Source organism: Saccostrea cucullata, unplaced genomic scaffold (genome assembly GCF_032062105.1).
Source record: "Saccostrea cucullata isolate Sc308-1 unplaced genomic scaffold, CSIRO_AGI_Scuc_v1 ctg10592, whole genome shotgun sequence".
NCBI lineage: Eukaryota > Metazoa > Mollusca > Bivalvia > Ostreida > Ostreidae > Saccostrea > Saccostrea cuccullata.
Genome location: NW_026938179.1, coordinates 28,663 through 56,126, shown reverse-complemented (window position 1 = coordinate 56,126; position 27,464 = coordinate 28,663). Strand labels below are relative to the sequence as shown.

The 27,464-nt window shown below is 32.7% G+C and overlaps 4 protein-coding genes and 1 long non-coding RNA gene across 7 annotated transcripts; 3 read left to right on the top strand and 2 right to left on the bottom strand.

Moving 5' to 3' along the window:
* The first annotated feature begins 747 nt into the window (after nucleotides 1-747).
* Nucleotides 748-4,713, top strand: LOC134249562 (uncharacterized). The gene is made up of 3 exons (XM_062731895.1): nucleotides 748-825; nucleotides 1,441-1,585; nucleotides 3,012-4,713. Exon 3 carries the CDS (start codon nucleotides 3,037-3,039, stop codon nucleotides 4,711-4,713), a length of 1,677 nt encoding a protein of 558 aa, XP_062587879.1. The 5' UTR covers nucleotides 748-825; nucleotides 1,441-1,585; nucleotides 3,012-3,036.
* Nucleotides 4,714-6,723: 2,010 nt separating this feature from the next.
* Nucleotides 6,724-12,607, bottom strand: LOC134249565 (ATP-dependent DNA helicase RecQ-like). The gene is made up of 3 exons (XM_062731897.1): nucleotides 11,437-12,607; nucleotides 7,334-7,475; nucleotides 6,724-7,085 (listed from the first exon to the last, which is right to left on the bottom strand). Exons 1-3 carry the CDS (start codon nucleotides 12,334-12,336, stop codon nucleotides 6,724-6,726), a joined length of 1,404 nt encoding a protein of 467 aa, XP_062587881.1. The 5' UTR covers nucleotides 12,337-12,607.
* Nucleotides 12,608-14,388: 1,781 nt separating this feature from the next.
* On the bottom strand, nucleotides 14,389-16,029 carry LOC134249566 (uncharacterized). Of its 3 annotated transcripts, none has more exons than XR_009988312.1 (3): nucleotides 15,918-16,029; nucleotides 15,078-15,215; nucleotides 14,389-14,766 (listed from the first exon to the last, which is right to left on the bottom strand). It is a non-coding gene; the product is annotated as an uncharacterized LOC134249566 (long non-coding RNA). The 3 variants fall into 3 exon arrangements; XR_009988311.1 differs by lacking the exon at nucleotides 15,918-16,029 and adding an exon at nucleotides 15,370-15,570; XR_009988314.1 differs by lacking the exon at nucleotides 15,918-16,029 and adding an exon at nucleotides 15,475-15,570.
* Nucleotides 16,030-16,584: 555 nt separating this feature from the next.
* LOC134249564 (uncharacterized) lies at nucleotides 16,585-26,289 on the top strand. The gene is made up of 4 exons (XM_062731896.1): nucleotides 16,585-16,807; nucleotides 17,581-17,652; nucleotides 23,224-23,310; nucleotides 23,388-26,289. Exons 1-4 carry the CDS (start codon nucleotides 16,585-16,587, stop codon nucleotides 23,927-23,929), a joined length of 924 nt encoding a protein of 307 aa, XP_062587880.1. The 3' UTR covers nucleotides 23,930-26,289.
* On the top strand, nucleotides 23,998-24,594 carry LOC134249571 (uncharacterized). Its single transcript, XM_062731901.1, has one exon. The coding sequence runs from the start codon at nucleotides 23,998-24,000 to the stop codon at nucleotides 24,592-24,594; it is 597 nt and encodes a 198-aa protein (XP_062587885.1).
* Nucleotides 26,290-27,464: the final 1,175 nt, after the last annotated feature.

Sequence of the window (27,464 nt, the reverse complement as noted above, 5' to 3'; positions counted from 1 at the left end):
TTCTTGAAATCAACATGGGAAATGTGGCGGAGCGCCCCACAAATGGCACAAGACACCATGCAAGAATACATAAATTTTAAATATTAAGGATTTATATCATCCCAGAACCTGAAAAAACTATTGCACTGAGAAAGTAAGATCTCAAGAAAGTAAATACCATAAATTTGATTCACATTTTAAAAAAAAAATTTAAGAGATTTATATCTAAATATCTTTGCACCATGGTCGGCATTCTATGCAATGTATCTAAATTGACCACTCATAAAAAAAAATAGTGCCCGCTCTTAGATTTGAAAATATGATTTTAAAGTAGTATATTGTTCCATCTTACTCAGCAATCAAGGATTTTTATAAGAGCGAAATGGTTTTGTAGAAAAATACTGTAATTGATGGGACCCTTTTGGGTTTTTTTGTTGCTATTTACATGGTAAAATGTACATGATGTATAGTTCATTTCAGTTTTTTATTTACCATAAAATACACTGTGTCTATAATATTATATTTACAGACTGGGTTATTTAAGGAATGACTTTCATTCTCGGCCAAATTGTTCTATGAAACCTGGTTTGGGTCAGTTTACCCTTTATAATCCACGAAACCGAACCAGATTATACAGAATAATTTGCGTTCCTTTTTGGAATTCAATCAATGACAGGCCAGAAGTCAAACAAAATTAAATTATTATGAACTTTGAATTATTGAAAACAAAAATTGAACTTGAATTTGAGATTAACAATATATTATTTTAAGATCTAGAAAATGGCAGATAAAAGAGCGAGATCCTCACCTACTGGTGAAACACCAATTCAGGAAACGAAGAGATCTGTGAGTGTAATTAAGGGATGTTTTTAAGTTTTGTGTGAGTTAATGGTGTGTGAATCACACAGACTTGGTATGTATCGATTCTCATGAAGTGCACTACATGTGTCAGAGTATACACAAAAATGGTATTCAAATCAATTTCACAGTTGGCTTCACAGGCACTTGTTTCGTAAAAACAGGAAATCAGTTATTGTAAAATTTTGCAAAATTGATAATTCTCTTTGAAATTGTCTGTGTAAAAATTTTTTCTTTTTAAAAGGTTTAAAATAATTTTTATAATGTTAATTAAAAATTTATATGAATAATTAAACTTGGTCCTAAGTCATAAGTCCTTTTGTAAAGCGGGCCCCAGGGTATATTCTATATTTACCACATGGTAAATATATTGTGTCTGTGGTTGGCTTATACAGCAACTGTAGGTATTGAAATATAATTTTTTTAATTGTTAAAGTATAGTTTTTAGATTATCACTTTATATTCTAATTCAGGTGTTCATTGTGATCTTAAACATGTTAATCGAGTTAACAGGTATTCATAAATTCATATGATTTAGACTTTCACATTATATAATATGTTCACTGACATATATTTGTATCAAGAAATGTAATAATTTTAAAGACAAGAACTCCATGGAGTGATCAAGAAAAAGAATTTTTGGAGAAGTATGTTAAAACAGCAGGTGGTATTCCCAGAGCCAGCACTATGAAATTTTGGGAGGGATGTGCTGAAGATCTGAACAAAACATTTAATACAGCAAGAACAGGTAACAAATGAAAGTTTAAAAAAATTATTATGTATACTGAAATAAAACCTACTTTATTGTCTATCTCAGTCTATCACAACCTTAAACATAATAAAAATAACATATGTTGGAAGTCCATGTTACCAAAACAAAAATTGATATCTGGATGTGTTGATGTGTCAATACTGCATTATTAGAAGAATTGAATTATAAATGACAACCCTCTAAATAATTTTTCTATGTGCAATTCAAGTACTTTTTGAACTCTAAACACAGAAAGGTGTAAATATTTTTATAAATCAGGCATTTAACAAATTAATAGACATGCTTTGGGATGAATCCATTCTCAACATCAGGTTTACTTATATGAATGAAATTTGTCCATTAGCCCAGATGTGCCGTTGCAAAATTACGAAAGTGAAGAATTTAATGGAGGACTTTGAATCTACTCAGGACAGCATGCATACATTAGTAGATCAGTTTTCACAGACAGATGTTTCACTCTGTAGTAATGCAAATGCAAAGTATGAAATAACAAATATTATCAATTCCAGTAAAGTGTGCCATTTTCCATCACGTCACAATCTTTTTCGACAGATGCACCCAGCGTAAACAATTCACGCCCCCTCTGTGTTACTGGTCAACTCTTTTTATCAACATTGACATGGAAATAGTCTGCTGTACAAGCAACCAATCAGATAAAAAGAAACTAGGAGGCGTGTACTATTTATCTTGAGTGCAGCTGTCATTATAGGTTATGACGTAGTCGTACAGTGTAACACAAAACGACACACTTAACTGGAATTAATAATAGTTATTCATTTCAGTGGTTGTTGTACAAAAATTATTTTGTTATCATGTTTCATTTTTCAGTTTTGTGGATTCACTGCAGTTATTTTTTTTAAATGGTATGTGGGATCTTGTGTGAATTAATGCATCGGTGGCATTAAATGTTATGAATATTTTGCATATGTAAATACATTCAGGTTCCTGAATCCTGAGATGCCCATTTCTGTAGGTCAGGTTTCCCACATACAGATGCTTGTGGCATGTCTTTGTCAATACAGTGATTTAATAGATCTTGTATTTCAATGACATTCTTATGGCATCAAAAAAAGGCTGCATTTTGTCCACATGAGTTAAAAGTTCCTGTCATCATCAACTTCTCATGAAAATTTCACAATCATCATTGTTTGCAAGATTGATTGCATGTACTGTGAGTTAAAACAATACATTTTTCAGTTTTTTTAAACATGTTTTTTATTCTGGAGTAAAAGGAGGAAAGTATATGTAATATATTGTTTCTGCAATTTAAGTGGTAATTTATATCCATTGAATATATCTAATGATAATTGTTGCATTCTTATATTTATACTTCATGTGTTATGCTTGTTATAAAAATGTGGAACAAAAGGAAATACTAATTTATTCTCTGTTTCATTTCCAGTCTGGAACCTAGGCCTCACCTGAAAATGGAGCAGCTTCCAACTTTTAAAAACACAGACACCACCACTGAAGCTGAAAAATCAGTACAATCCTCTCTTTTGGACAGATTGGGTTCAGATTTTATGTTTTCAAGTGATCAAAAATCGGAGTGTATTAATGTTATTTTAAACTGCAAAACAAAGGGGGATTTTATTGATTATTTATTTCGTGATGCAGAATTTAAATCAGAATTTTCAAGAAAATTGTCAAAGGAAATTGAGTTGAATGCATCAACTAAATGTATCAGAAATTCAGATAGTTATCTTTTCAGCAAGAATTATGATGACCTTAAACAATTTTCATTTCAGAATGTCATGCAGGAAATGAGTCAGTGCCAACCAGATCTCCTCAAATTCCTACTAGCAGTAGCAGTCCCTAGCAACCGAATAGGAAAACCTGTCTCCTCCCTCCTTCCAAAATTAGGTCTCATATACAGCATTTTAATGTCATCGAGATTCCATGAGCTATCTCGATTGCAAAGAGTTGTAAGTACAGTTTTGATGGAGGAGCAGGTCCATGAAAAGGTTTTTGACAGACTACAGAAATTAGGTGTTTCAACATCCCCTGATGTATGTTCCAGACTACTTGATGATTTTGGGGGGCATTTTAACAATGAAGTAATAGCATTGTTGCATGCAGGGAAATCATTTAGATTTATTGGGGATAATGTTAATTTTACTGTTGGTGTCAAGAGTGAAAGACAAGATTCAAAACCTCAAGTTTGCAATTGGTTTGCATCTTGTCTTATCACTCAGACACTAACTTTTCCAGATTTGTTAGACATTCCACAGGGGAGGACAAGAGACCTAGATGTTTCCCATTTCCTACCGACAGCAAACGATGAAAGAAAATTGAAAGACGATTACAAAGTCCTCATTTCAAGAATAGCCAAGACCTTCCTTCCCCACTTAACATTCCTCTACGAGGGGCAGCCCAAACATATACTAGGTCAGTATTCTCATTATTACAAACAGAAAAATGTTGTTATGCCCAGCAAAGTTCTGCCACTGAATGAACAAAATTATGCAGACTGCGTAAAAATTCTTAGTGAATATGAGGATACTTTAGAGAACATCTTCAGACAAGCAGGCATTGATCTTGATCATGCTAGACCAATTCATATTGGTGGGGATCAGCTAACTCGCGAAAGGTTCTCTGGGGCCAAAAGTCTCAAATCGGGTTGTTTTTCCGCCAAAGAAAGATTTGATCACCTTTCTCCTATTACTTTTGAGTTATGGCATACTGCCATGAACTTTTTAAAATTGATTTTTGCCCAACTGTACAACAAATGTGGCAGTGACAAAGGTACTATTGAAGGTGAGCGAGTGTTGAGGCAAAGGGATAATGTCAAAGAAGATGTCAAAAACAATTACGACCAGGATAAGGACTTCTTTTTGTCCTTTCTCAAAGCTTATGTAGTGGAGGCTCTGTGCTCTTTCTTTGGCATGAATACAAAGTTGGACAATCCCACAAAACACATTTTTCCTCCAGATTTATCTAAGGCAGAGAGAAAAAATTGGGTAGAGAAAACTTTGGATGAATTTTTGGACCAATATGTTTTTGCACAAAAATCAGATGCTTCCCTTTCACAAATGCATGAAATTGAAGAACGCAGAGCTGTTCCTCTAAATGTCACACTTCCAGGGGGGGGGCAAATATTGTGATCACATCTGTACAGACAAGAACTGTGTTTGTTCAAGAAGATGAACAACATGATAGGGTAAAACATTATGGTCACTTAGTTCTAGAACTTGGACTGCTTTTTATGCAGTTCCTAGATGTGTGCAAAACACCTGATAGAGATAGATTGTTGATTACTTTAAAATACATGATGGTTGCCTTTAAAACGGCCAACAATCAAAGTAAGTATGCACTTGAAATTCTTAGATTTCTTGCACATCAGCAGTCCACTCTTAGCTTGCGCACAGCACATGAGGTTCTTTATGGCTTATTTGTCAATAGTCAAGGCAAAATTGATTCTAATATTCCAGCAGATCTTCAGATGGAACATGTTGTTAAGAGAATCAAGCAATTGCTGAAGAATTCCTCCCCTAATTGCAAACAAGAATCTACACTAAAGAAAACGCAAGCGCTAAGTGGCATGGACATTATTTCAAATAATTTTGATAAAGAGGCAAATGTTCTTGTAAGGTACTCAAAACACAAGGTCAGATCTGCTGATGATGATGAGATAGACATTATAGAAGATCTTCGAGAGGTCAGGCCCTTTGACACCAAGTATGGTAGATCTTTTGAACAGTTTGAAAAGGCTCTTGCACCATTTAATGTTAAGCTGGACAAGAATCGTATTGAGGCCTGGATAGACCATCACAAATATTTGCTAGATTTTGAAGATGCATAAAATGTGTACTTGCTCTGTTAGAACATATGTCATTCCTCAGAATTATTCCCCTTTAAATTAGTGTCCATCACCTTTTTTTTAACACTTTGAATAATGGTGAACGGTGGGAGACATGTCAGTCTCTAACTGAACACTCGATAAGTCTTTAATGTCAATTTTTTCAAAAGTTTTCTTCCATTTAAATGGTCAAATCTGATTTTTAGTTGTCAGGAATCACTCTGGTCGTCTGTTTCTCCTACTTTGTGTTCATGCCATTGAATATTGTTTACTTGTTACATATAATGAAAGTATTTTTTCACATATGGATAGTTGGAAATCAGATTTTTTTATATTTATATACATACATACCTAAATTGTTGAACATTTTTTATTTGGATTAGATGAAAGGTGTAGGTTGACTGATGTCGCTGTGACATAAAGTCAGGGCAGTAGTACTTTGGCAATGGTAGATTATCTCAGGATATAGGCCAATGATCTTCAGTGCCATGTAGTCAATCATATCATCTTTCAATACAATAAATTGCTTATGTAAGTAAGTTACTAGTAATTTTAATTATTCATCAAATTCAAAACGTCCAAATTTTGAATATTGGGTCTTGAAAAAATTTACTGTACAGCAATGATGTATATATTTAAAAGACATTCAATGTTGAGTGAATTTGTAAAGATGTAGGTTGACTGATGTCGCTGTGACATAATGTCAGTCCAGTAGTAGGCTGGCAATGGTAGATTATCTCAGGATATAGCCAATGATCTTCAGTGCCATGTAGTCAATCATATCATCTTTACACTCATATTAGTTTTTGAAAGACAAATCCTTTACTGATATGAAATTTCGATTAAAGTGTTTATGTACAAAGAAATTCTCATCAATATAATAGTTTAGGCAAACAAAAATAAATGAATAGTTTCTCAGCTAAAAAATTAAATTCAAAATTAAATACGGCAGTTTATTGCTATCCAATGTTTTCTTTTGAAAATTTCCAGTTTTCTCTTAGCCAATTTCAACCAAATTTGTTTTAAGATGAAAATGGTGGGTATATAAAGTCCACAGTAGCCTTAGTGTAAAAATTTTTCGATATGAGTGCCATTCAGAATGTATTGAAATTAAGAAGAAATATAATGTTTTTCTAACAAAAACGTCTATCTCAGCATCTTTAAAAAGGGGAATAACTTTTTCAACTTGAAAAAATAGAAAATTGATTTGATTACCTTATGGTACAATGTTTTCAGTTAGAATTGTGCAGACAATGCTGAACAATGGTCATTATGGAATATGCTACCTCAGGTTGTAGGTCAAAGTATTTCATCACTAAGTCAATTTTTTATGTCCTATACAGTCAATTTTTTCCCTTAAACAGAACTCCAACTCTCCAGAATGGTCAGCGATAACATACTGTCTCAAAAGCTCCTTGCAAGTTTGTTGCTGTTCATCAGAGGTTACGGGCAATACTTTACTGGTGACCTGTGAACATATGTCACAACATTGATGGCTACCAGTATATTTTGCTCCGAAATAATCTGCTATGAACTGTTTTCTGCAGACTTGGGAAACCAAAAATTCTTTCATTGTTTTTGTCATGTTTTGTCCAGCAGCATCAGTTGCATTATAAAAGAGCACTGCTTCAGCTGAATCGCCGTCTCGTCCAGCTCTGCCTACTTCTTGTACATATGCTGAAAAAATATGCATGTTTTTTATTCATCCTGATTAATTTTTGTTCGTTTGTCTTTCTTGTCATGCTTGTCTGATTGATGTTCAATTTGAAGTGTGTGAAAATCTGGTCTCTTGTCTTTTACTTATATAATACAGGGAAGACTAAGTGATAAACTGAAGATATCTCCCTTTCATAACACATTTGTATTATTGATCTCAGATCCCCCCTCCCACCCCCCAAAAAATTATTAAATGTTTACTGTCTTACTCTCTAATGTTGAGGGTGCTCCAATATGGACAATTCTTCTTACATGCTTCAGATCTGCACCCATTCCCAGTGCAACTGTTGCAAATATGAGGCGGACACTGACACTTCCATTTCTGAGACAGTCAAGGATGTAACTGTTTACCTGTGTTGTAAAGATATCAGTAGTGTTAAACTTGTAATGATATGCTTTAAGCATTAAATACAAAAGATTTCTTAATACATGGCTAGCAGAATATAAATTTTCTTTTAAATGACAGGAAATATTGATTATATTGATTGATTGATTGTATATTGTTTAATGTCCTTCTCCAGAATTTTCACTCATATGGAGACACCACCTCTTGCCAATGGAGAGTTGCAAATTTTGTCCCCTACTCGGCACTCAGAGCCATTGAGCAGGAAGGGATCTTTATCATGCCAGCACCAACTGCGACACGGGACCTCGATTTATACGGTCTCATCCGAAGGACCGGTCTCCACGTACTGCAGTGGGATTCGAACCCGGATTGACTCCTTCACGACTCTAGAGCAGGTGCTCTAATTACTTTGCCAAGTTGACCTATTGCTATCTGTATTCATCTGTCATAGTGTTAACATTAGAACATTTTTGGCTTAAAATTCTTCTCTAAAACTGCTCAACCAATTAGCATATAGTGTCTGCAGGTGAAGAGGAACAAAAATTTTGAATTTCATGCCCCCCCTCCCCCTCCCCTGATACTTTGAATAATGGTGAACGGTGGGAGACATGTCAGTCTCTAACTGAACACTTTTATTCATAACTTGTTTTTCTTTTAAATTTTTAATTAGGAGGAGATCTGGTAAGCTGACTTATTTTTCTCATCAAAATTGTCTGTCAGTCATTTATCTGCTAAATGGTAGATATTTATTTATTCATTCATTTATTTATTTTTGTCAATTTACCTGAACTGTGAATATTGCATGATTATGTGGTAGCTGGTACAATATTTACAGTATGTCTTATTTAATATGCCATAATAAGGTAATGTCGTCCTTCTAGCTGCCTGTTTGTCTGTAAATATTTTTTTTTCAAAATTCTACTCCGCCTATATCTTTGTTTCAATTTCAATATAACTTGGTTCACAAATAGACTACACTTAACGGTAATTTTTTTTGTTTATTGTTTTTTGATTCCCTTGAACAATGATGCCATGGTTTATGAAAATTAATTTTTATACCCGCACTTTCTAAAGAAAGTTCGTTTATATTTTCTGTCACAATTTTCTTCCCTGAACTTCTTCTAAATTGGAAGAGATTTCTTATTATTATTATTATTATTATTATTATTTTTCCGTACACCAAATTTTGTTGGTGGTGTCCGTCCGTTTTTTCTGACACTTTTCTTCCCTGAACTCCTCCTACATTTTACTCAGCAGCCTAATCATCTTTTGGGAGATGGTTGGTGGTGTCATGTAGATGTGCAGTAAGGTTTTAAAGTCTGATTTCAATATATCAGGTACATAGGTAGACTACACAAAAAAATTCCTAATTTTTTTCATTAGTTTCAATTTCAATGAATGGTGTCATGGTTACTAAGAACAGCAAATTCTGTGAAAATCTTTCAAAATGCTACTCTTTAATACTAGTTTTAGTCACATAGCTATTAAAAATTGACCCAAAAGAGACTAATCCAAGGATCATTATTTTTTTTTGCTGTCACCATAGTTTGAAATGTAAGTTCACCTTAAGTTTGTTAATTAAATAAAGATCAGTAGAGCTACAGTCTTGTGAAAGACTTGTATACGAATGAAATCTAGAATCAACATATTGTACATATATACATGTGTATTTTGAATTTTACAGGTAGTTTAAGGGCAAAATGAAATGGGTTTGAATTTCAGAGAATGCTTCGCCTTCATTCACACTTTATGCCCCAGGATCGAAAGATCCCCAGGGTATATTGTTTTTGTCCTGTCTGTCTGTCTGTCTGTTGTCAACTTTTATATACACTATAACTATTGAGTGGATGGAGCTATGGCATTCATATTTCAAAGTAGTATTCCTTGTGACAAGACCTTTCTTTGGGTACCACCAAATTTGACCTCTTGACCTTGGGATTCAACTTTTACAAAAATACCACACTTTAACCTTGGCCATAACTTTTGCACAGTTTGAGCTAGGGTTTTCATGCTTCACATGTGTATTCATTGTGACAAGACTTTTCACCTGGGATAAATAATTTTGTCCTTGACATAAGAGTTTGACCCACTTTTTAAATACTTGAACCTTGGTAATAACTTTTGAACAGCTAGTACTAGGGTTTTTATATTTCATAGGTGTATTCCTCGAAACAAGACTTAGCTTCCGTTGGGTAGTAATGGGTACCAGCACTTTGTCCTTTTGACCTTGACCTTTGAGTTTCGGGGGCATCAGTGTTTCACAAACACATGCAAACTGCGTAATTGACTTTTTTTTTTTTAAAGTTAATTTGTATTTTTTATTATAACTACTTTTATATTTTGTGCTTTGAAAAACTAGCTAGGCTATTATATTAACATGTAACTATTAAGTTTTCATTGCCTAATACTGTAAGCATGCTTTTGTGTTGCATTGCTCAATGACAATGTTGGCCTTCAGAAAGTTAATAAATATACATGTAATTTGTATTTTTATTTAAACTACTTTTATAATTTGTGCTTTGAAAAAGTAGCAAGGCTATTACATTAACAAGTCTTCATAACCTTAGTTAGTACTGTAAGTGTGCTTTTGTGTTGAATTGCTCATAGCCAGTATTGAACATGAATATAATTATATACATGTACATATTAAATGAATATAAAAAATAAATACTATTTGGATTTCTGTCCACAAACCTGGATATTTGGGTTTTCTATTTATTAAAGTAGTTGGGTTGAAAAGAATATATTGATAGGAATGTTTTTATCCAGTTGGTTTTGTAACAGTGCTTAAGAAAAAAATACATAATGTATTTGAATTGTACTGTATATGCTAAAAAGCTTCTTGAAACACCTGCTTCTGCCTGAACTCACAGTTACTATAGCAAGAATAAAGCAGGGAAAAAAGGAAGATGTTACACTTGTGACTATTGACTTTCAGTTTTTTAATTGCATGCAACTAACAGTAAATACATGTTATCCTGTTTTTTATATTTATATAATTTTTGGCATAATCTTTTACTGTTTAATTATTTTTTATGTGCCTGGGTCAATAGATGGGGGGTGCATATTGTTTTAAATTGTCCTGTTTGATTGTTTATCAGTTTGTCTGTTATCTGTTTGTCTCTCTGGCTGTTGTCAACTTTTGCTTAACTGTTGAACAGTAAGGGGTAGAGACTTCATATGTTATGCATACTTCACTTATAAGCTCTTTCAAAAGACACCAAGGTCAATGACCTTGTGACCTTGATCTATATGCTAAAAATAGCATTTTTGAAGTTAGTTGCCACCGGGCACATCGTTTTTCATGTCAAGCATTTTACATAATTTAGTAATTAAGCTAAAGATTTTTAGTAATTAAAATAAAGTTAACAAGTTTATAGTCAATATGAATACACACACAAGATTGCCCAAAATATACTTTTATTTATTCAGTTCTTGGATATTCTATAATTATTATATTTTGTTATGAAAATAATTGCCTGATTATCAAAGTTAATCAATATTGATCTAACTGTAAGTCTGTTAAATTTCTTGAGATTCGCATCACTAAATGAAATACAGTCAAACCTTGTTATCTCAAACTTGATGGGACAAAGAAAAAACTATGAGGTATTTGAGGATTCAGGATATTCAAATAATGCAATAATAGAAAGGGTTCATCTAAAATTTTGTAAACTTCTAAATTGAGTGACAGTGGTAATTTGAAGATATACTTTGTCATTTAAACATTTATTTAATTTTGTATAATTATATATTAAATTATTTGAGAATTGCTTTATTTCAGAAGAGGTACTGGATGTAAATGATGAAACATTCCTCAATAGTGGATTCCAATATGTTGGCTTAATCATGGAATTTCCAGTTAAGGTATTTTTTTTCACAGTTAATCAAACAAAATTGCATTTGTATTTCAGTCATAGTTTGTCTTGTTAAATATATAAAACTGACTTTAAATACAATACCTACCTCTTTTGACTGTGGTGCATGAAATTGCATTACTCTGCAATTCTGTGGCAGTGGAAGACCATTGTACATTCTTTCTTTCAGAATACGCTTTGCCACAACCACTCCGTATCCACACCACTTCAGATTTGAATAGACTATAGTTAGAGGGAATTGATCCTGCTTGCAGAATAGTTCGATGAGGAGAGGTTTAATGCAAGCTTCAAAAGACTTGGTGACGTTATTTTCCCCTCCCGATGCTGCTGGACGATGCCTGATTGAGAGAAAGATGTTTTCGTTTACACATGTTTTTTGGCCAGTTATTGTTAGATTTTTGAGTCCGATCAGCTTTTTTATTTCCTGGACACCTCTCTCTGTCATTGTCGCTGTCAAAAACAAGAACCGGCATTTTAGAAGTGTTCTAAGTGAACCTATCTTCTGGAAGACTGGCCGAAACTCCTTCCCCCACTCCAGAATACAATGCGCCTCATCAACACACACAATGACTTCTTCATCCTTCTGGATCATGGACGACAGACTCCCAAAACCACTTCTGGAAATAATACCTTCAGGATGACCAAAGACATATTTGACATCAGAAATATTGCAGTGTTGATAGTCCTCTGAAAGTTTGATTGCAAGGGGACCTAACTTATCAATTTCCTGATCAATTATGGCATTCAGTGGACTGATAATAACACATTTTTGTCTGATTCCAAGCTCTTGTGCATAGAACGGTGAAAGTTCATAAATGAGACTTTTTCCGTATCCTGTCGGTAAAGTAACAAAAGTGTCAGTGGTTTGAATGGAGTACAATGAATTAATTTGATGAGGTTTTAAATAATTAACAGGGTGTCCTTTTGATTTTAAGTTGAAATTTTGTACAGCTCTTTTAAGTTTGTTTGCTCTGATTAAGGCATCCATTGATCTAAAAAGATGAAAATAATCAAATTGTTAAAATTATTAGTTTTCTTTTCAATTTCTGATAACTAGTTTTTTCATGATTTAATGATTTTATGTCAAACTTTATGCATTTATAATATTTATGTAAAATAGTGCCACTGTTATATGTAGAGGCATATAATAGGTATATTTATATTCCACATGTATATTGCTTATAAAGCAATTTAGCATATATTTATGCTAATTGCAACAAAATATTTTGCGACTTATTTGAAAAGTGTGTAGAAAAAGTCTTAAGAAAATCTAAGGAGGAGAAAGCATTATTTTGGGAAAAGGGGCATAACTCTTGAAACCAATCCAAAATTTCTCCAAAATGAATAGAAGAAAATTGCTTGTGTTTCAAAATAGGGTGATCAGCTTTAAAATCTTGACATTTAGTATTTAGTAGATCATTTAGAAAGATAATATCAATGTGAATTGGTTTTAATTGAATTTTTACAGAATTATCACATTTGAGATTTTTGAAATATAATGTATTAAACAAAATAAAGGATTAAAACTCATTTCATGTCAAGAACCAGTTATTGAGATTTGAGAAGAATAAAAAGTAGTTATAGAAATGCTGAATAAAATTTTCATTATAGCACTTGGAAGAATAATGGGGTCACATTAGGATATCATTTTGAGGTTCTACAAAATTAAATGTGCAATGTTTACAATTGATCTTCAAATTCAAAACATCTTTTATAGTGTAGGTTATGTATAAATGTTTGTTCAAATCATGTACCACTGTTTAGGATGCACTTGTTGTGAATTAAAAAAAAATCTGCTAACAAGACTTTCATCTCTCATTGTGACACACCCTATCCTCAGCCATGTTTTGAACAATTTAGAACCCAAACTTAACATCAGGGAATAAATACATGCAAGTTTCATCTTTTCTGGCCCTGTGGTTATTAAGAAAAAAATATTCATAGTTTTCTCTTAAGGCCATCCTTCAAAAATGTTCATTTGGAATTTCTGTAAGAAATGAATACATTATTTTTTTTATTTTTTGAAAAGAGTCTCCTTTAAGGAGGGATATTTCAATGAGAAGTGAGGTAATTCCAAATGAACAGACTGATTATATTTTGGCCTTATATATTCCCATATAGCACAATGTTCTTCTATTATAGCCTAACCCTACCCCCAGGTGCCCCTGATTTGGACAATTTAAAAATCTACATTTCACACAGATTTGTCCTAAGTACAGATGTGTGCCAAAAAAGAAGATAATTTTATTCTTTCTCTTTTATATTTCATTGAAAACAATGTTTTGTAAAATCATTGGAATGGCAATACTTCTTAACAGATTTTAATTTAAGTCGCATACTTACAATGAATTATATATTCAACATTGATCTTGAATTTAAGAACTGTTGTTAAGTCACTGTGATGAACTATCCTTTACTAAAACCTAACTTTTCAAAAAAGATAAGTTATTTTTTGACACATTTTTCGATTTAAAAAATAATTATTGACCATTTGCCAGTGATTGTAAAAACGTTTTCAATGAAATATATCGAGAAGAAATAAAATTATCTTCACTTTTGGCATGCATCTGTATGTCTCCTGGGGCAAGAACAGGGCCATAATATTGAATTCAAAATGCATATAGTGTATATATTTTTAGAAAATCTTCCAGGCATGCATACCCAAGTAATCTCTTTTCTTATTTGTTAAAAAAGAAATGCATTGATATAGTAGTTTTTGTCAGTATCCATCATACATTGTAGCTGCAGAACTGTAGCTCTCCGAAAAAAATATTTTGACAGACCGGAGAGCTACTATCCTACTACAGTGCCACCCATTGAAAAAAAAAAAGTATATTTATTGAAATCTAAATTGTTTGCAATTAAGGTAAGAATTTTGACGAATTAATCCATTACCAAGCGCAAGTTTTTGTGCAATAAATATACATTTTTTTTTTCAATGGGTGGCACTGTAGCTCTCCAGTCACTTTCAGTCAATTACTATATTTATACATGTATAATGATTATAAATTACTATTTTGTATAGTGAAAGATAAATTAATATAAATATATAAAATATTTATTACATGATTTGATAATAACACTTACAGGAATAACAATAACAATCTAAAAATTTTCAATTTTTATGTGGATTTTTAAAAACACATGTAATCACTCAAATATCGATCTTCAAAGTTAACATTGATTTTTCTAAAGTTTCAAAATACTAGTAATCATTTATTTGATGTTCATTTTACTACAGCGTATCTTGATCCATCATTGGAATATTCTTGGCTGATTCTCACACGGCTTGAAATTTTTTTATATTTCATGTAGAGCTTGACAGAGGTACAACCATCCAAAATCCAACACTTTTATATCTATAGGTGATGAAAAATAGTACCACAGCTGTTAATGCTTGATTAAATTGCCAGGTTTTCTACAAAAACATAATTTTGAACATATTCTTTAATTTTATTCATTTTTTTTTAGTTTGTAGAAGTATTATTATAATATATGCACTTGATATGATTCAAACTGAAAAGACTTATTCATGGAAAGATTTATGTCATTAGTTTTTCTATTCATTGTAGATCAATTATACTTGAAACAGTAACAGATTAGATGGTGCAACTACTTCTGTAATCAGATTGTTTTAAAAGTAATGTATAACATATCAAGTACACTTTCAAAAGTTATGATTTCATTATATTACTGTAAATTGCCTTTAATCAATAAAACATTGATCACCTTAGTCTAATTGTCTGATGGCTGTTAAATTATATCCACATCTTCTTTCCCATACTGCAATGGATTTATAGTTGTCTCACAATTCCATGTGATGTGTCAAAGTCATGGTCCTTTATGATGGGTTATTATTAACCATAACTATAAAAATATTAATACACAGAGATAATGTATATAGTATCAACTGCTGTATTTATTACAAGGTTGAAAAGGACTTAGTTTTTACAAAAGCATGAAATACAGCTTCGTATCACAAGATTACATGTCCTTTTGATATATCTATAGGAATACATACATGGTGAACTGTTGGGAGTCTACAAATTAAAATCTTAGTTGGTATCCAGATTAGTAAATACGTGTAGTTTTGATGACAAAAATTAGTAAATGTTTTAAGGCACACCTGCATCAACCATCCGTAAGTAATTATGATTCCTGTCGACTTGCATACATTTCCTTCATTTTTTGTGTTTTATTAATTCCAATCCATATCAAATGCTGCCAGGCCAGAAATGATCAAAGACAAAACTTGTTTCTTAATCGAATTGTCATTATGAAATGACACATTTTCTGTGTTTAGATTTTATCATTATGATTATCCTCGGTAGATCTAGTAGTCACGGGTAATACTAATTCACATCGATTCTATACGTGTAAAAATTGGTTTGGGCTTCGAAAATAAAAATCCCATTTGTTTCTCGCACATAAACATTGCATTTTCCGCTAAAGACGTCATTATTATACTTGTCCAAGTTCTTAAGTCACTTACAACACTTGTTGCACTGTCGCTTGTAAAGTTTCAATGAAATCATTTTTTTAGATTTCTCTCAATTCATAACCATTTACCTTTGTCAGGTTAATCTTATAATACTACATCGCCATATTGTTTATGTTAGACACCTACTCCCAAAATGCAACAGTCACAATGTCTACAGCCGCTGCATAGCCTTCGTAACGCAGTGGAGTAGGCTGTGACGTCATAGCTAGCAATCAATTTTATTGTTCCTGCTTATTGTTTGCACCTTCCAGGGATATTAGGATTAGTGTCTGCACGCCACCATTGTGGATAAATGCAGACTTTCAGACTTTGGTGAGACCATCGCACTTTGGAGTCCCACTTATCAAATAAACAACTATTCTGTGTAATGATATATATTAGACCCTGGTTTGTAAACTTTAGAAGCACGTGATAGTTGATAATATGAGTGATTCATAGACAGACATATTACCATCGACAAAAAATCTTTATCTCATTTTTCACTTTTTTGAAGTAAGAAACTACATGAGTTCAAAATGTGTTCATACATTATCAGTCACTTTTTTATATTTGAAAGTATACACATGTACCACGTCTCTCAAGATTTAATATTAACAATATCTAAGATAAAATTTGCTTGACCTCTCCCGACTCAGGATAAAAAGAAATATAGAAACTAAATGAAAAAGATGTTTAATCAGTCATTATATTTTCCTTGTTCTATTCAAACTTTAGGTGTGAAAAAAATTAATTGAAATGGAGACAAAAAAGACAGTTTGGCTGCGGGCCTTCTTTCTAAAAATGCTCGTGACGTGTTCTCGTTGTGATCAATGGCCATCTCCTACAGACATTAAAAAAAGTGAATCAGACACTCTTCAAACAGTGCTCAGTCTTTTGCAACAACACATTATAGACCAAGATGTAAAAATGAAGAACCTTGCGGAAGAACTTTCTGCTGTAAAGAAAATGTTATCACAATGTGAGTACGCTTAATTCCTGTTATTTTTCATGATGAAATCATGATATTCATATAATAACTTCATTTAAGTTTCAAAATTTTGCACTTTTAGGGCTTCAGCAATATCAGATATTTGTTTCGCTTTAAAAATATTTTTAAAATATTGAGAAAGAAAATGACAAATAACATTTACAACCAGATACCCGCTGTGTATTTGCAAAATCACAAGACATTCCTAAATTTCCATCCAAGAAATTTTGCATGCTTGTTTCGAAAATGCGAAATAGTCGTTAAATCTATCTCTGCATAAAGATTACTATTTCCTTAGATGTATACTTTAATAGAATATATAAAGAACACCATTTTTCTTATATTCATTCTTAAAATGTAAAATATACGGATTGACTAATACTTATAATTTTCTCTGCGTTATCATTCACTGTTCTTTCTTAATTGTGAATTGCATATTTATGTGTAAGGAAAGTGATCATTCTTATGGGTAGTCCTCATTTGATCGGAGACGTCGTGCTTAGCATTCTAAAAGTGGTAAAAAATCAAATGAAGATTCTTAAAGACTCAAGAAGAAAAACTTAACGAAATTTAAATTTTCGAAAAAATAATTAATCATGAAAAACATCAAAACATATCACTTTTCTACGCTTTATACAACCAATCCTTAAGCTACCTTGAAGAACAGACATTTATAATGAAAAAGAATCCTTGGTTTGCACGTTGGTCTACAAGACATATTATTCTTTCAATTTATTATAAATATATTTTATCATTTGTATTAGGTGATGTTACTACATCTTCTTCAAAGACAATAGAACCAATGGACACACTAAATTCAACAAAACCAGAGAAAGGTAGCGATATTTTAAAACATTAATGACTATCACCAGGTAAAAAAAGTTTCTTATGGCAATTATTTTAGAACGAACAAATGTCATAAAGATGTGACGTTGCAGACATTGTGCCTTTTCGCAGATTTTTTTCTCTCCATCTTTTTTTTTTAAATACGTCTAGCTTTTGTCGTAGTTCTTGAACATTGAAATTAATGTCATTCATTTATTTAAGTCTTCTCTTGTTTTATTGTTTTTGTTCATTGAAAAGTAATTCCTGTAAAGATAAGTATTTTTTATTAGTACATGCAATCATCAAATTAAAATCACATTGTGCAAACATAAATATTATGCTTGCATTTTTTTTTACTGGGGTTCGTGCAAGGGATTGGAAGAAAGGAGGTCATTTTATAATATTAACATTCGCTGTGTTTTTCTACAAAGCCAACTGTGAAATTGATTTGACTACCAATTTTGTGTACGCTCAAGCGTAGAAATATACATAGAGAAACGTATATAACCCAATTTTGTGAAAATAATTTCGTTTAAAAAGTTTATTTTTTAAGACGTAGACGAATTAGTCAGAAATTAAAGAATGTCAAGATGGGATAAAATTAAAACTATTAATATTAAAAAATCAATATGTCTTCTCGCTAGATTTTTTGCTAAATAATTTCAAAATTTTCTTTTAAACTGCCAAAATTTTGCATTTATGACGTCATTTATTTCTACAACGTCATTTGTTGAACGTTGTCACATTTACAGTACCAGTTTAGTATCTTGACCTTTAGAATATGCAAGATTTAAAACATGGCTTCGATACAAACTTTAATTTTATCATTTAATTTATTGCGGTGATATATTAGGATGACCAGCAACTTATTTTCAGTAGTAATGTGAAATTAAAGCAAATCACTAAGTCAGAATGGATGTTATAAACATTTCTCGAGCAAGAGAATTAATATACAGCGACAACAACGTGACTGATAAAATATATAGGACCTGCAATTCTAGAAAATTCATGGTCAATAGAATTTCAGGCGTAACACAAAAAAATTGAACACTCTTTTTTCGAAAACGGTAAGAAAAACATCCCGATACTGAGGAAATAAGCGGAAGTGTGTGTGTGTAGGGGGGGGGGGGGGGGGGCTGGTACCAGCAATCTTCTTTCTATGTTAGCCACAAGCTATAGTATTTGTCCTAAATCTCAAACATTTGTTAATTTCGAATTCTCTTACTCAAATTTCAATATGCAAAATGGAAAACAATTGCATTTATCTTTCACACTTTGAGCTTTTTTATAATAATATATATATAGAAAGCACAAAGAAATTCACTTTTATATGGATACCCACTTCTGCCCCAGGCCGGGCTTGAACTCTCGCACTTCGAAACCTGTCTCCTAGCAGTACAGGAACAGCACGCAAGACCACTTGGCTATCTAGGCTAGTCAAAAAACTTGCTTTCGATGCCGATGGAATTCTCGCGGCGCTGCCCTATACCACACGGTCATTGAGAATAGAAGTGAGAAACAGTTATGTGGACATTAGTTTTAACAGAGGATTGTTACCGATACACGTTGTAATAAAATTAATTATTACTTATAAAGCACATTATACAAGAACTCTTACACTAACATAATTGCCCTAAGTGATATATATATTATTTATATCATATATTATATATATATAATGATACTAATACTTGTGAATTGTTAACTGTGTCTTATAGGTCTTACAGTCAAGGTGTTTGTATAATTTGATTTTTAAATGCATTTCATAATTTATTAGCCAGCAAAACAGGAGAATACACGATATTTAAATACATAACAACCAAACAATAATGATAATGAATTGATGATGATGATTTAAAAAAAAAACATAATTAAATTTGATCCGTTTATAGTGCCGAGGATTGATTCCATCCTGAAAAGTATAGGCAAATTTTCGCACCGATTGGATTGGCAGTCATGATGCAATACGCATGTTCACTTGAGTTTCAAATAACGCCACCACCCCCCCCCCCCAAATTTTTTGCTTAGCAGTTTTTATTCATGATAAATTTTTTCTGTGTGCCCTAACTTTAATGCTGATTTAATCTGATTGTCTTTTACCAGTTTAGTTAGACTACAATATAATTTTTTCTTTTCATTTGGTTTTGTATTTAATTAGTCCTAAGATATAACATAGTAACATCAGAATTCAGACTGAAATTCAATTATAAAACATGTACATATTGTACGAGGTTTACGTACAATAGCATGCACTAAATCTACTTGATTCATACAGACTTGAAGTCATTTGCAGAGAATTAATCGAGAAACAACGTAACTTTGCCTTTGTGACGTAACTGACGTCATTATCAAATGTGCACAAAACAACCGCTCGAACCGTCTAAATTGTGTACCAAAATTGATGACATAAGCAAACCCGCGACCTACCTTCAGTATACTCATGCATAGAAATATGCACGGCAACGTGACGTCACAATAAGGTTACATCGACGTTAGTTAAAATGCAACGATATAGGGCAGCGAGAAATCCAAATACTGAGTGTATTACTTATGCTTTTAAATATGTGAAATGTAAATATAAGGAATGTTTTTAAATCACTATAAATATGAATTATGAAATGTGAATTAGCGCGATTTATGAAATATGCCTACGTGACAAGTTTGTGTGATCTACACACTTTCATAAAACTTAAAAACATTCCTTAATTATCGGGAACTATCTACTGCAACGTGTATCAGTAAAACATTACATGGATAAACATACACCGTATCCAAGTCTCTGACACGGGACCAAAATGGAATTTATGAATTATATGTGTGATGGTTTATCTTGTTGTTTTGAACATGTCTTCGGTAAGTTTGTACCTGACATTATTAGTTATGTAGACACTTTGGGGTGTAATATTGAAATATGTGGGGTCCTTGAAAAAAAAACATATAAGCCTCGCCCAGTATGCATTTTTTCAAGGACCCCAAATATTTCCATATTACCCCTCTAAGTGTCTACATAATGAATTAATCCTTTCGAAATTTTTTAATGGAGTTTTTTTTTTATTTTTCTGAGTTAGTGAATCGTCCTGTAACATTGTTTACACTGTGACATCGTTTAATGTTTCTTAGGACGTCATTACTACATCTAAATGAACTGCTTTCCGGTGCGCCGTAACGTCATCAAACGTCGCCTTTTTTCGTTTACCACTTTTCATTCAAACTACCTAGGAAATAGCCCCAAAACCAGCAAATGCATTAAATGTTTTTTTTAGTTTCTTCACGACAAAGAAGATGAACTTAAATATGATGAATAAACATTTACTGAAAATTTCAGCTAAGTGGATCAATAGAAAAATAAGCTTTGACCTCAATTTTTTTTCTCGGAAAAATTGTAGACTAAGCAAGTTGCAAACCAAAGATTTTACAAAACTTTGAACGAAGTACATTTATAAATCAATTGTTATAATTGTTAGCAGTGAAATTGTATATAGTGTTGCATGAAACGTATGGCGATAACGAACAATATTCAAGATCAAAAGTCCATAGAACAATACAAAACAGGAGCAGAGAAAACACGGACCTCCAAAACATCAGAGGTGGTATCAGGTGCCATGAAGGAGTGAGTATCGCCTTCCGACGGGTCATACTCGCCGTGTGCTCATTGTCATGTTCGGGAAACATCGGAAAAATCCGTCGTCAATTCATTGTAAACCTAGGTGACTAACAATTGGTATGAAAAACGTCTGTCAGCATTAGACTCTGTTTCTCAGATAAAAGCTAAAATTGCCTTTTTTCTAAGCATAAAAATTTCGTATTTTGGGGTACTCTATTGTTATGCAATTAACTCATTTACCTAATTGGTCAATCGGAAGGTATCGTCAGTGTCTCAATTATGCTATTAATTTATTCTTACGTTAAAAATAAATATATCGTCAATCTGTTAATCATTAGGCAATGTCTAAATCACCACTTGAACATTTTAGTGCAGTTAGAAACAATATTCCCCTTGAATGTATAAGTTTATGTAAAAGAAAATACAGCAACCAGTCAGACGAAATAATGTACCTTTTTAAGTCCTTATTCTGTAAGTCATTTTAATTCCATGGTGTTAAAATTTCACGATATCTGAAAAAGTACCAATTGCAATGTTTTTAATTTCATGCTGCAAGAAATAACTTCAAAATTTCGTACAAACATTAAAACGCTTTTAAAAACTAATCGTGATATTCTCGATGGATTTAAATTCGCCGAAAAATGAAGAATGGCAAACAGAGCGAAATCAAAACCCTGCTGATTTTTTTGCTAATCTACATTTTTCAAGGGCTTCCTTAACTGAAGCGAGTTCAGAATGCAATGGGATTTAGATGTTAATGTGTTACCCATACTCACAAAGCAGATATATATCTTGCAAATTACGTTTCTAATTTTGATAAAAGTAATATTCCATTAAAGTACACATGTCAGTGATAAAGTGCCTGCAAAAACCCCCAAACCATCTCTAGAATTTGTATATTCTAATACGAGAGGTCAATTAGTTTCTTTTTTTATTTCAGATCATGACCTTGATTGTAGAATCGGTCCTAGATAGGGGAGCTAAGCTTTAAAGAGATTATATACCTATAATAGAAAAAAACTTCTTCAGAAAAACAAGAGGGTTGTGATAAATTTTATCAATATGAAAACATGTTTAAATAGGGAGACATAAGTGTTTTTTTTTAATTATGTTAAAGCAGGAATACAATACAATTCGTATTATACATTATATAAACGGTGCCCGATGTGGAGGGTAACAGTTGAAGTTGACACCCCAAGGAAAACCATTGTCAACCGACGCGTCAGCGGAGGTTGAGAATGGTTTTCCGAGGGGTGTCAATTTCAACTGTTTCCCTCCAAAACAGGCACCATTTATTTTATTATACTGAATGACGTCTTCTTGATTTACTATGTCAGCAATAAAAATCATCGATCGCCTTTTCATTCACGTTTAGAAAGCTTTCAAACTCCCCGCTACTTTGGAAAAGATTTACTGACCTCTTTATTGTTTATTTAATACTCTACGAGTCCTTTATCATCAAAAGTTTTGTTATTTCTGCACTTGCAAGTACGTTTCGTCTGGCGTTTGTTGTTTTCAGTAAGCTACATCGAACGCAAGCTTTTATTGACGTCATGTTTATTCCGGTTCTTTCAAACGCGCATCTGACGTTTTGAGAATTCTATGGTGAACCGTACGCGCATAATTTCCACGCATGTTGCATTACCGTTGTGTTACCCGTTGTCACGTGTGTTGCTAAGGCTGAAGGTAATACAACAGATTGTTAACGGTGTCTAAACCAATCAGATTTTAGTATTTAACATGAAAGTATAATAATAATAATTAGTACAAGCATTAAATATTACACTTGTGAGTATTGTGATACATGGAACTCACTCGTTTGATAGATTGAATGCAAAATTATATTGTTAAAATTAAATAGTTTTAAACAATTATAAAAATCGAATTGAAATGTCGTAAAATTCGCTGAATTGTAGGTAGTTTAATAATTAATATTTTTTCAAAAAAAAAAATGTACACGCAATTTTCTTATGTGTAGGCGGTGATATGACAGTTCCTTCTTCAACCTCAACTTCCTCGACAACAACAGTAACACCATCAACTACTAAAGCACCAAGGATAATTGGTAAAATATCTTAATTTGGAAAATTCAATCAAATACATACTTTATCTACTTTACGTTTTTTTAAAATTCAATTACAGGTAGTAGAGGCAGTGAGTTTCTTATCCTATTTATGATGAATCATCCTTTTGCACATGGGAACTTGACTATTTACTTAACGTCAATCGACGAAACAACAGTTAAAATATTAACATCCCCTCATTTGAATACAAACATTAAATTGGTGAATAATTTTACCTCCAGCTTCACACTAACCCTTCCCCGCGACATTGTTTGTGAATATTTAACTGTTGAACCTAAAGGTCTAATACTACAGACTTCAGAATTATCAACTGTAACAATCTTTGATAGATTTTATACGTCCTCAAACGATGGGACTCTGATTATTCCAACACAGAAACTCTCCAACAAATATATCATTTCTTCAACAGATCCAAATAGGTACAGTCAATTTGCTATCGGAGCACTCTATAACAGGACAACTGTAGAGATTACATTCAAATTTAAGGCTAATACTCCTCTCACTATACAGGGTAAATCATATAGTGACGGGGATAATTTCACCGTGATATTAGAAAGATTTGAAACATTACAAATCGCACATACCACGGAACCTTTATAAGGTCAACAAATCCTATTGCAGTCTTTTCTGGAAATCGATGTCAAACTTTGAGAAATGGTTGCAGTCACATGGTAACACAGCTTCCTCCGACAAACGAGATAGATACTGAATACATTGTACCACCTTTTTATAACAATGACGGGACATTAATTCAAGTACTTTGTGAGAATAGTAGTTCCATTAACTCCAGTGTCGGTAACAGTGTTTCAAACTTTCTTTTAAATGAAAAAGGATACAAGAACATTGAAGTTACTTCAAATATGACAACAGTTATAGAATCAGATCAGCCTGTGCTTGTTACTGCTTTCGGAATGGGTTCTAAATCCAATCGTTATCATCCGTACATGACGGTCGTACCAGGAATTCATCAGTATCTCGATTACTATAAGATTATTGTACCAGAAGGATATCAGGAAAATTTTATTTGCGTGATTGTTCAATCACAATCACTGAACAATCTACGGATTAACGGATTTTCAGCTTCTCATTACACCTCTGTGTACCAGGCCGCAGTGACCCTAACTAAACATTTCAGTATTCGTATCTTTAAAATCCAAAGTGGAACATTTGTTTTGTCAACAACCGATGCTTCACAGTTTGGACTTATTGTTAATGGTCATCGAATCAATGACGGTTACGGTTTTGCCGGAAATTTTGTTCATTGATAAGCTTCTAATGAAAAGGGATAATTTGTGAATTCTTAATTTTGTATCGTTTTTCTTTTGGTATTTTAATTTATTTCAAGGATGTTAAGTATTTTTGTGTCTTGTTTGAAGATTAATACTAAGCTACTTTATGTGTACATTGCATGTAAAAAAAAAAAAAAAAGCTCCATTATTTAGCAGTTTCGACGCGCACAAAAAAGCTTATTCATGAAAATTGAAACCGTTACTAAATTATTTTTGAATGGAATATACGACGCAGCAGTGTGCAGTGACAATACGTTAAAAAGTTAATCACCCAATACCAAGTTGTTCCGCTAAATTTTGGGTTAATTTATTTATTTAAAAAGTTGTTCATTTTGGAAGGCGACAGCAAATGTAAATTTGATCATTTCTATCATTAATGCGGGTATGTATATCAGAATTATTCACGCACCTCTACTTTGAAAGAGATTATCATAATCATGCAGCTCAAAAATGAGTATTTTTAGCTCACCTGATTTGAAAGCTCAAATGAGCTTTTCGGATCACATTTTGTCTGCAGTGCGCCCGTCTGCCTGTCTGTATGTAAACTTTCTAATATTCGACTTTTTCTCAAAAACCAATGAGCCAGTTTTAACCATACTTGCCACAAAGCATCTTTGAGTGGATGGTTTTCAAATTTGTTCAAAGGAAGGGCTACAGCCTCTTTGAAGGAGAGATACTTAAGAAATAGTGAAAATTATAGTGGCATATTTTAAAAATATTCTTTTCTAGAACGCCTTGTAATGTGCCAGAAAATTTGAAACTTATGTGGGAACATTCTCAATTGTGCAGATTTCAAAGGATTTTATTCGGTAAGAAACAGTATTTCCCCCAAAGTCAAACTATAACGGAAAAATAGAATTTTATGTTTCATAAAATGTTTTATATACACTTTTTTACATTGTTTTTGACATATTTAGATTAAAATTGCAGTTGTTATGTATTTTATGTATTAAGAACGGGATCGACTAGATCGGGATCGAACTCATGTTTGGATCGGGTTCGGCTTGATCGGGATCGAGTGCTCAATTAATTTAATTTTGCGGAAAAACGAGGTTGTTGTCAATTTTGAGAGATGAATAAAATTCATTTGAAGCTATATTTTCTACTCCTGTAACACAACCTCAGATGATTTGCCAGTTTGAACAGTTAGATTGATTGTGCAATTGTCTCAATCAATAACTAGGCATGGAGGTAAAAACCTGATATCCCAAACCGCACACTCTACTTCTTTGAAGAGTTTACTGGGTGTTTATGACTAAAAGAAACATACTTGGATAATTCACGGCTAAATGAACATACATTTAAATTGTTAATTGGGGCCACGAGCTAGCCAGCTCAAGAGAATTATGTAAGTTGGTTAGCAGACATCCATCCAAGCAGGCGACCCTACAATTAAAGTGATAGACAACAATAATCTTCCACATGATCAATGTCACCAGTTCACCAGCAATAATTTAATTTGGCACCACTGCAGTTCGTGGAACCCAGACATGAAATACTTGGCCACTGATGAGGTTCACCTAAAATACAGCAGCCACGATGGGTTCGCCACGACCACCGGTTTATGAAGAAGTACCTTCAGAACATCAAAAGTGTTGTCCTCCATGCCTCCCATCTGATTGAATGGGATAATAAGGATAAGTAGTACATTGCACATATGATGATATATGGTTGTGCATCAGTGTTTTCCTTTTAAGTAAAGGATTAGAGATCAGTTGTCTAGGGTATGAGGTGTATGAACAAAATCCCTGTGGACCTTACAACAAATTGTTATATTAAAGCCGCATTTTTGTAAATTGAAGCGGTTAATTTGACCGGTTGCCGGTTATTAGGGAAAACACTAAATGCATGTGATAAAATTTCTGGTAAATGCCACAATATATCATGTCACATGTTACATTTAAATATGAGATTATTTTAGTGCTTTTATAATTTAAATGTAAACCTCAACATTTTTCTGCACATTATCTTACCTTTTTTCATAATTTGCTGTCAGTGTCAATATTGGTCAAAGTTTTGGAATAACCAATGGATTCCATCATATGTACACAGCACAGTTAGGGTTACAAATGGAAATATCGGCGATTTTTTAAGAAAAATACATACTTTATTAGGATGGGCGACTATTTTTAGGAATTCTCTGATATCAAAAAAATGTAACGTGGTTTAAATCTACATGTTGGGGACATTTAGATTTTTTATTTAGACTTCACATGTGATGTCGACGTCACATGACTTTGGCAATTATACTTGCATTTTAGAGGTCATCTATAAATGTCAATATTGCAAGGGCATAACCAAGTTAAAAATCTTAGTTAATTTATAATCCTTTTCAACACTATCTGTAGTTTGTGAAAGTGTTGCGAACTTATATAGATTCCCTTTTTTAATCGGTAAAATTTAATTTGTTTGACGGCAGGTTGAATATTTTGCTGGTCAACTTCATTAAATATAGCTATAATTAATTTATGTGCAAGATTTCAAGAGGTTCGCAGCACTTCTCAAATATCTTAATGCTTCTTGAGTTTATGTGTAAAATTTTGAAAAGATACATTGAGGGTATGCCCTTGCAATAAATCGATTTATTAGGGCCCCTCCATTACTTTTTCAATGAAACTGCATACAAACACACGACAGTATCGCTTGTCTGGAGAATGCACGTGCAGTTTATAAATAAAATACTAAAATAGACATTGCAAGTTCACGGCTTTTTATTTTACTGCAAATAATATTTTATTTGAGAAAAAAAGACATTTTTCATCGTACAAAATGTGACTTGATCAGCCTCTCACTGTGTACAAACTGCGTCATTTTTGCGAGATGACGTCACATTGACAAGTGCATTG

Bases quoted from the DNA above. Each gene is read 5' to 3' on its own strand.
- LOC134249562 (XM_062731895.1), top strand. From the start codon at position 3,037: ATGGAGCAGCTTCCAACTTTTAAAAACACAGACACCACCACTGAAGCT.
- LOC134249565 (XM_062731897.1), bottom strand. From the start codon at position 12,336: ATGGATGCCTTAATCAGAGCAAACAAACTTAAAAGAGCTGTACAAAAT. The intron at 7,476-11,436 runs GTAGGTATTGTA...TTTACAACACAG, and splicing joins ATGCACCACAGTCAAAAGAG to GTAAACAGTTACATCCTTGA. The intron at 7,086-7,333 runs GTAAGACAGTAA...ATATTTTTTCAG, and splicing joins AGCACCCTCAACATTAGAGA to CATATGTACAAGAAGTAGGC.
- LOC134249564 (XM_062731896.1), top strand. From the start codon at position 16,585: ATGGAGACAAAAAAGACAGTTTGGCTGCGGGCCTTCTTTCTAAAAATG. The intron at 16,808-17,580 runs GTGAGTACGCTT...CATTTGTATTAG, and splicing joins AAAGAAAATGTTATCACAAT to GTGATGTTACTACATCTTCT. The intron at 17,653-23,223 runs GTAGCGATATTT...TCTTATGTGTAG, and splicing joins TTCAACAAAACCAGAGAAAG to GCGGTGATATGACAGTTCCT.
- LOC134249571 (XM_062731901.1), top strand. From the start codon at position 23,998: ATGGTAACACAGCTTCCTCCGACAAACGAGATAGATACTGAATACATT.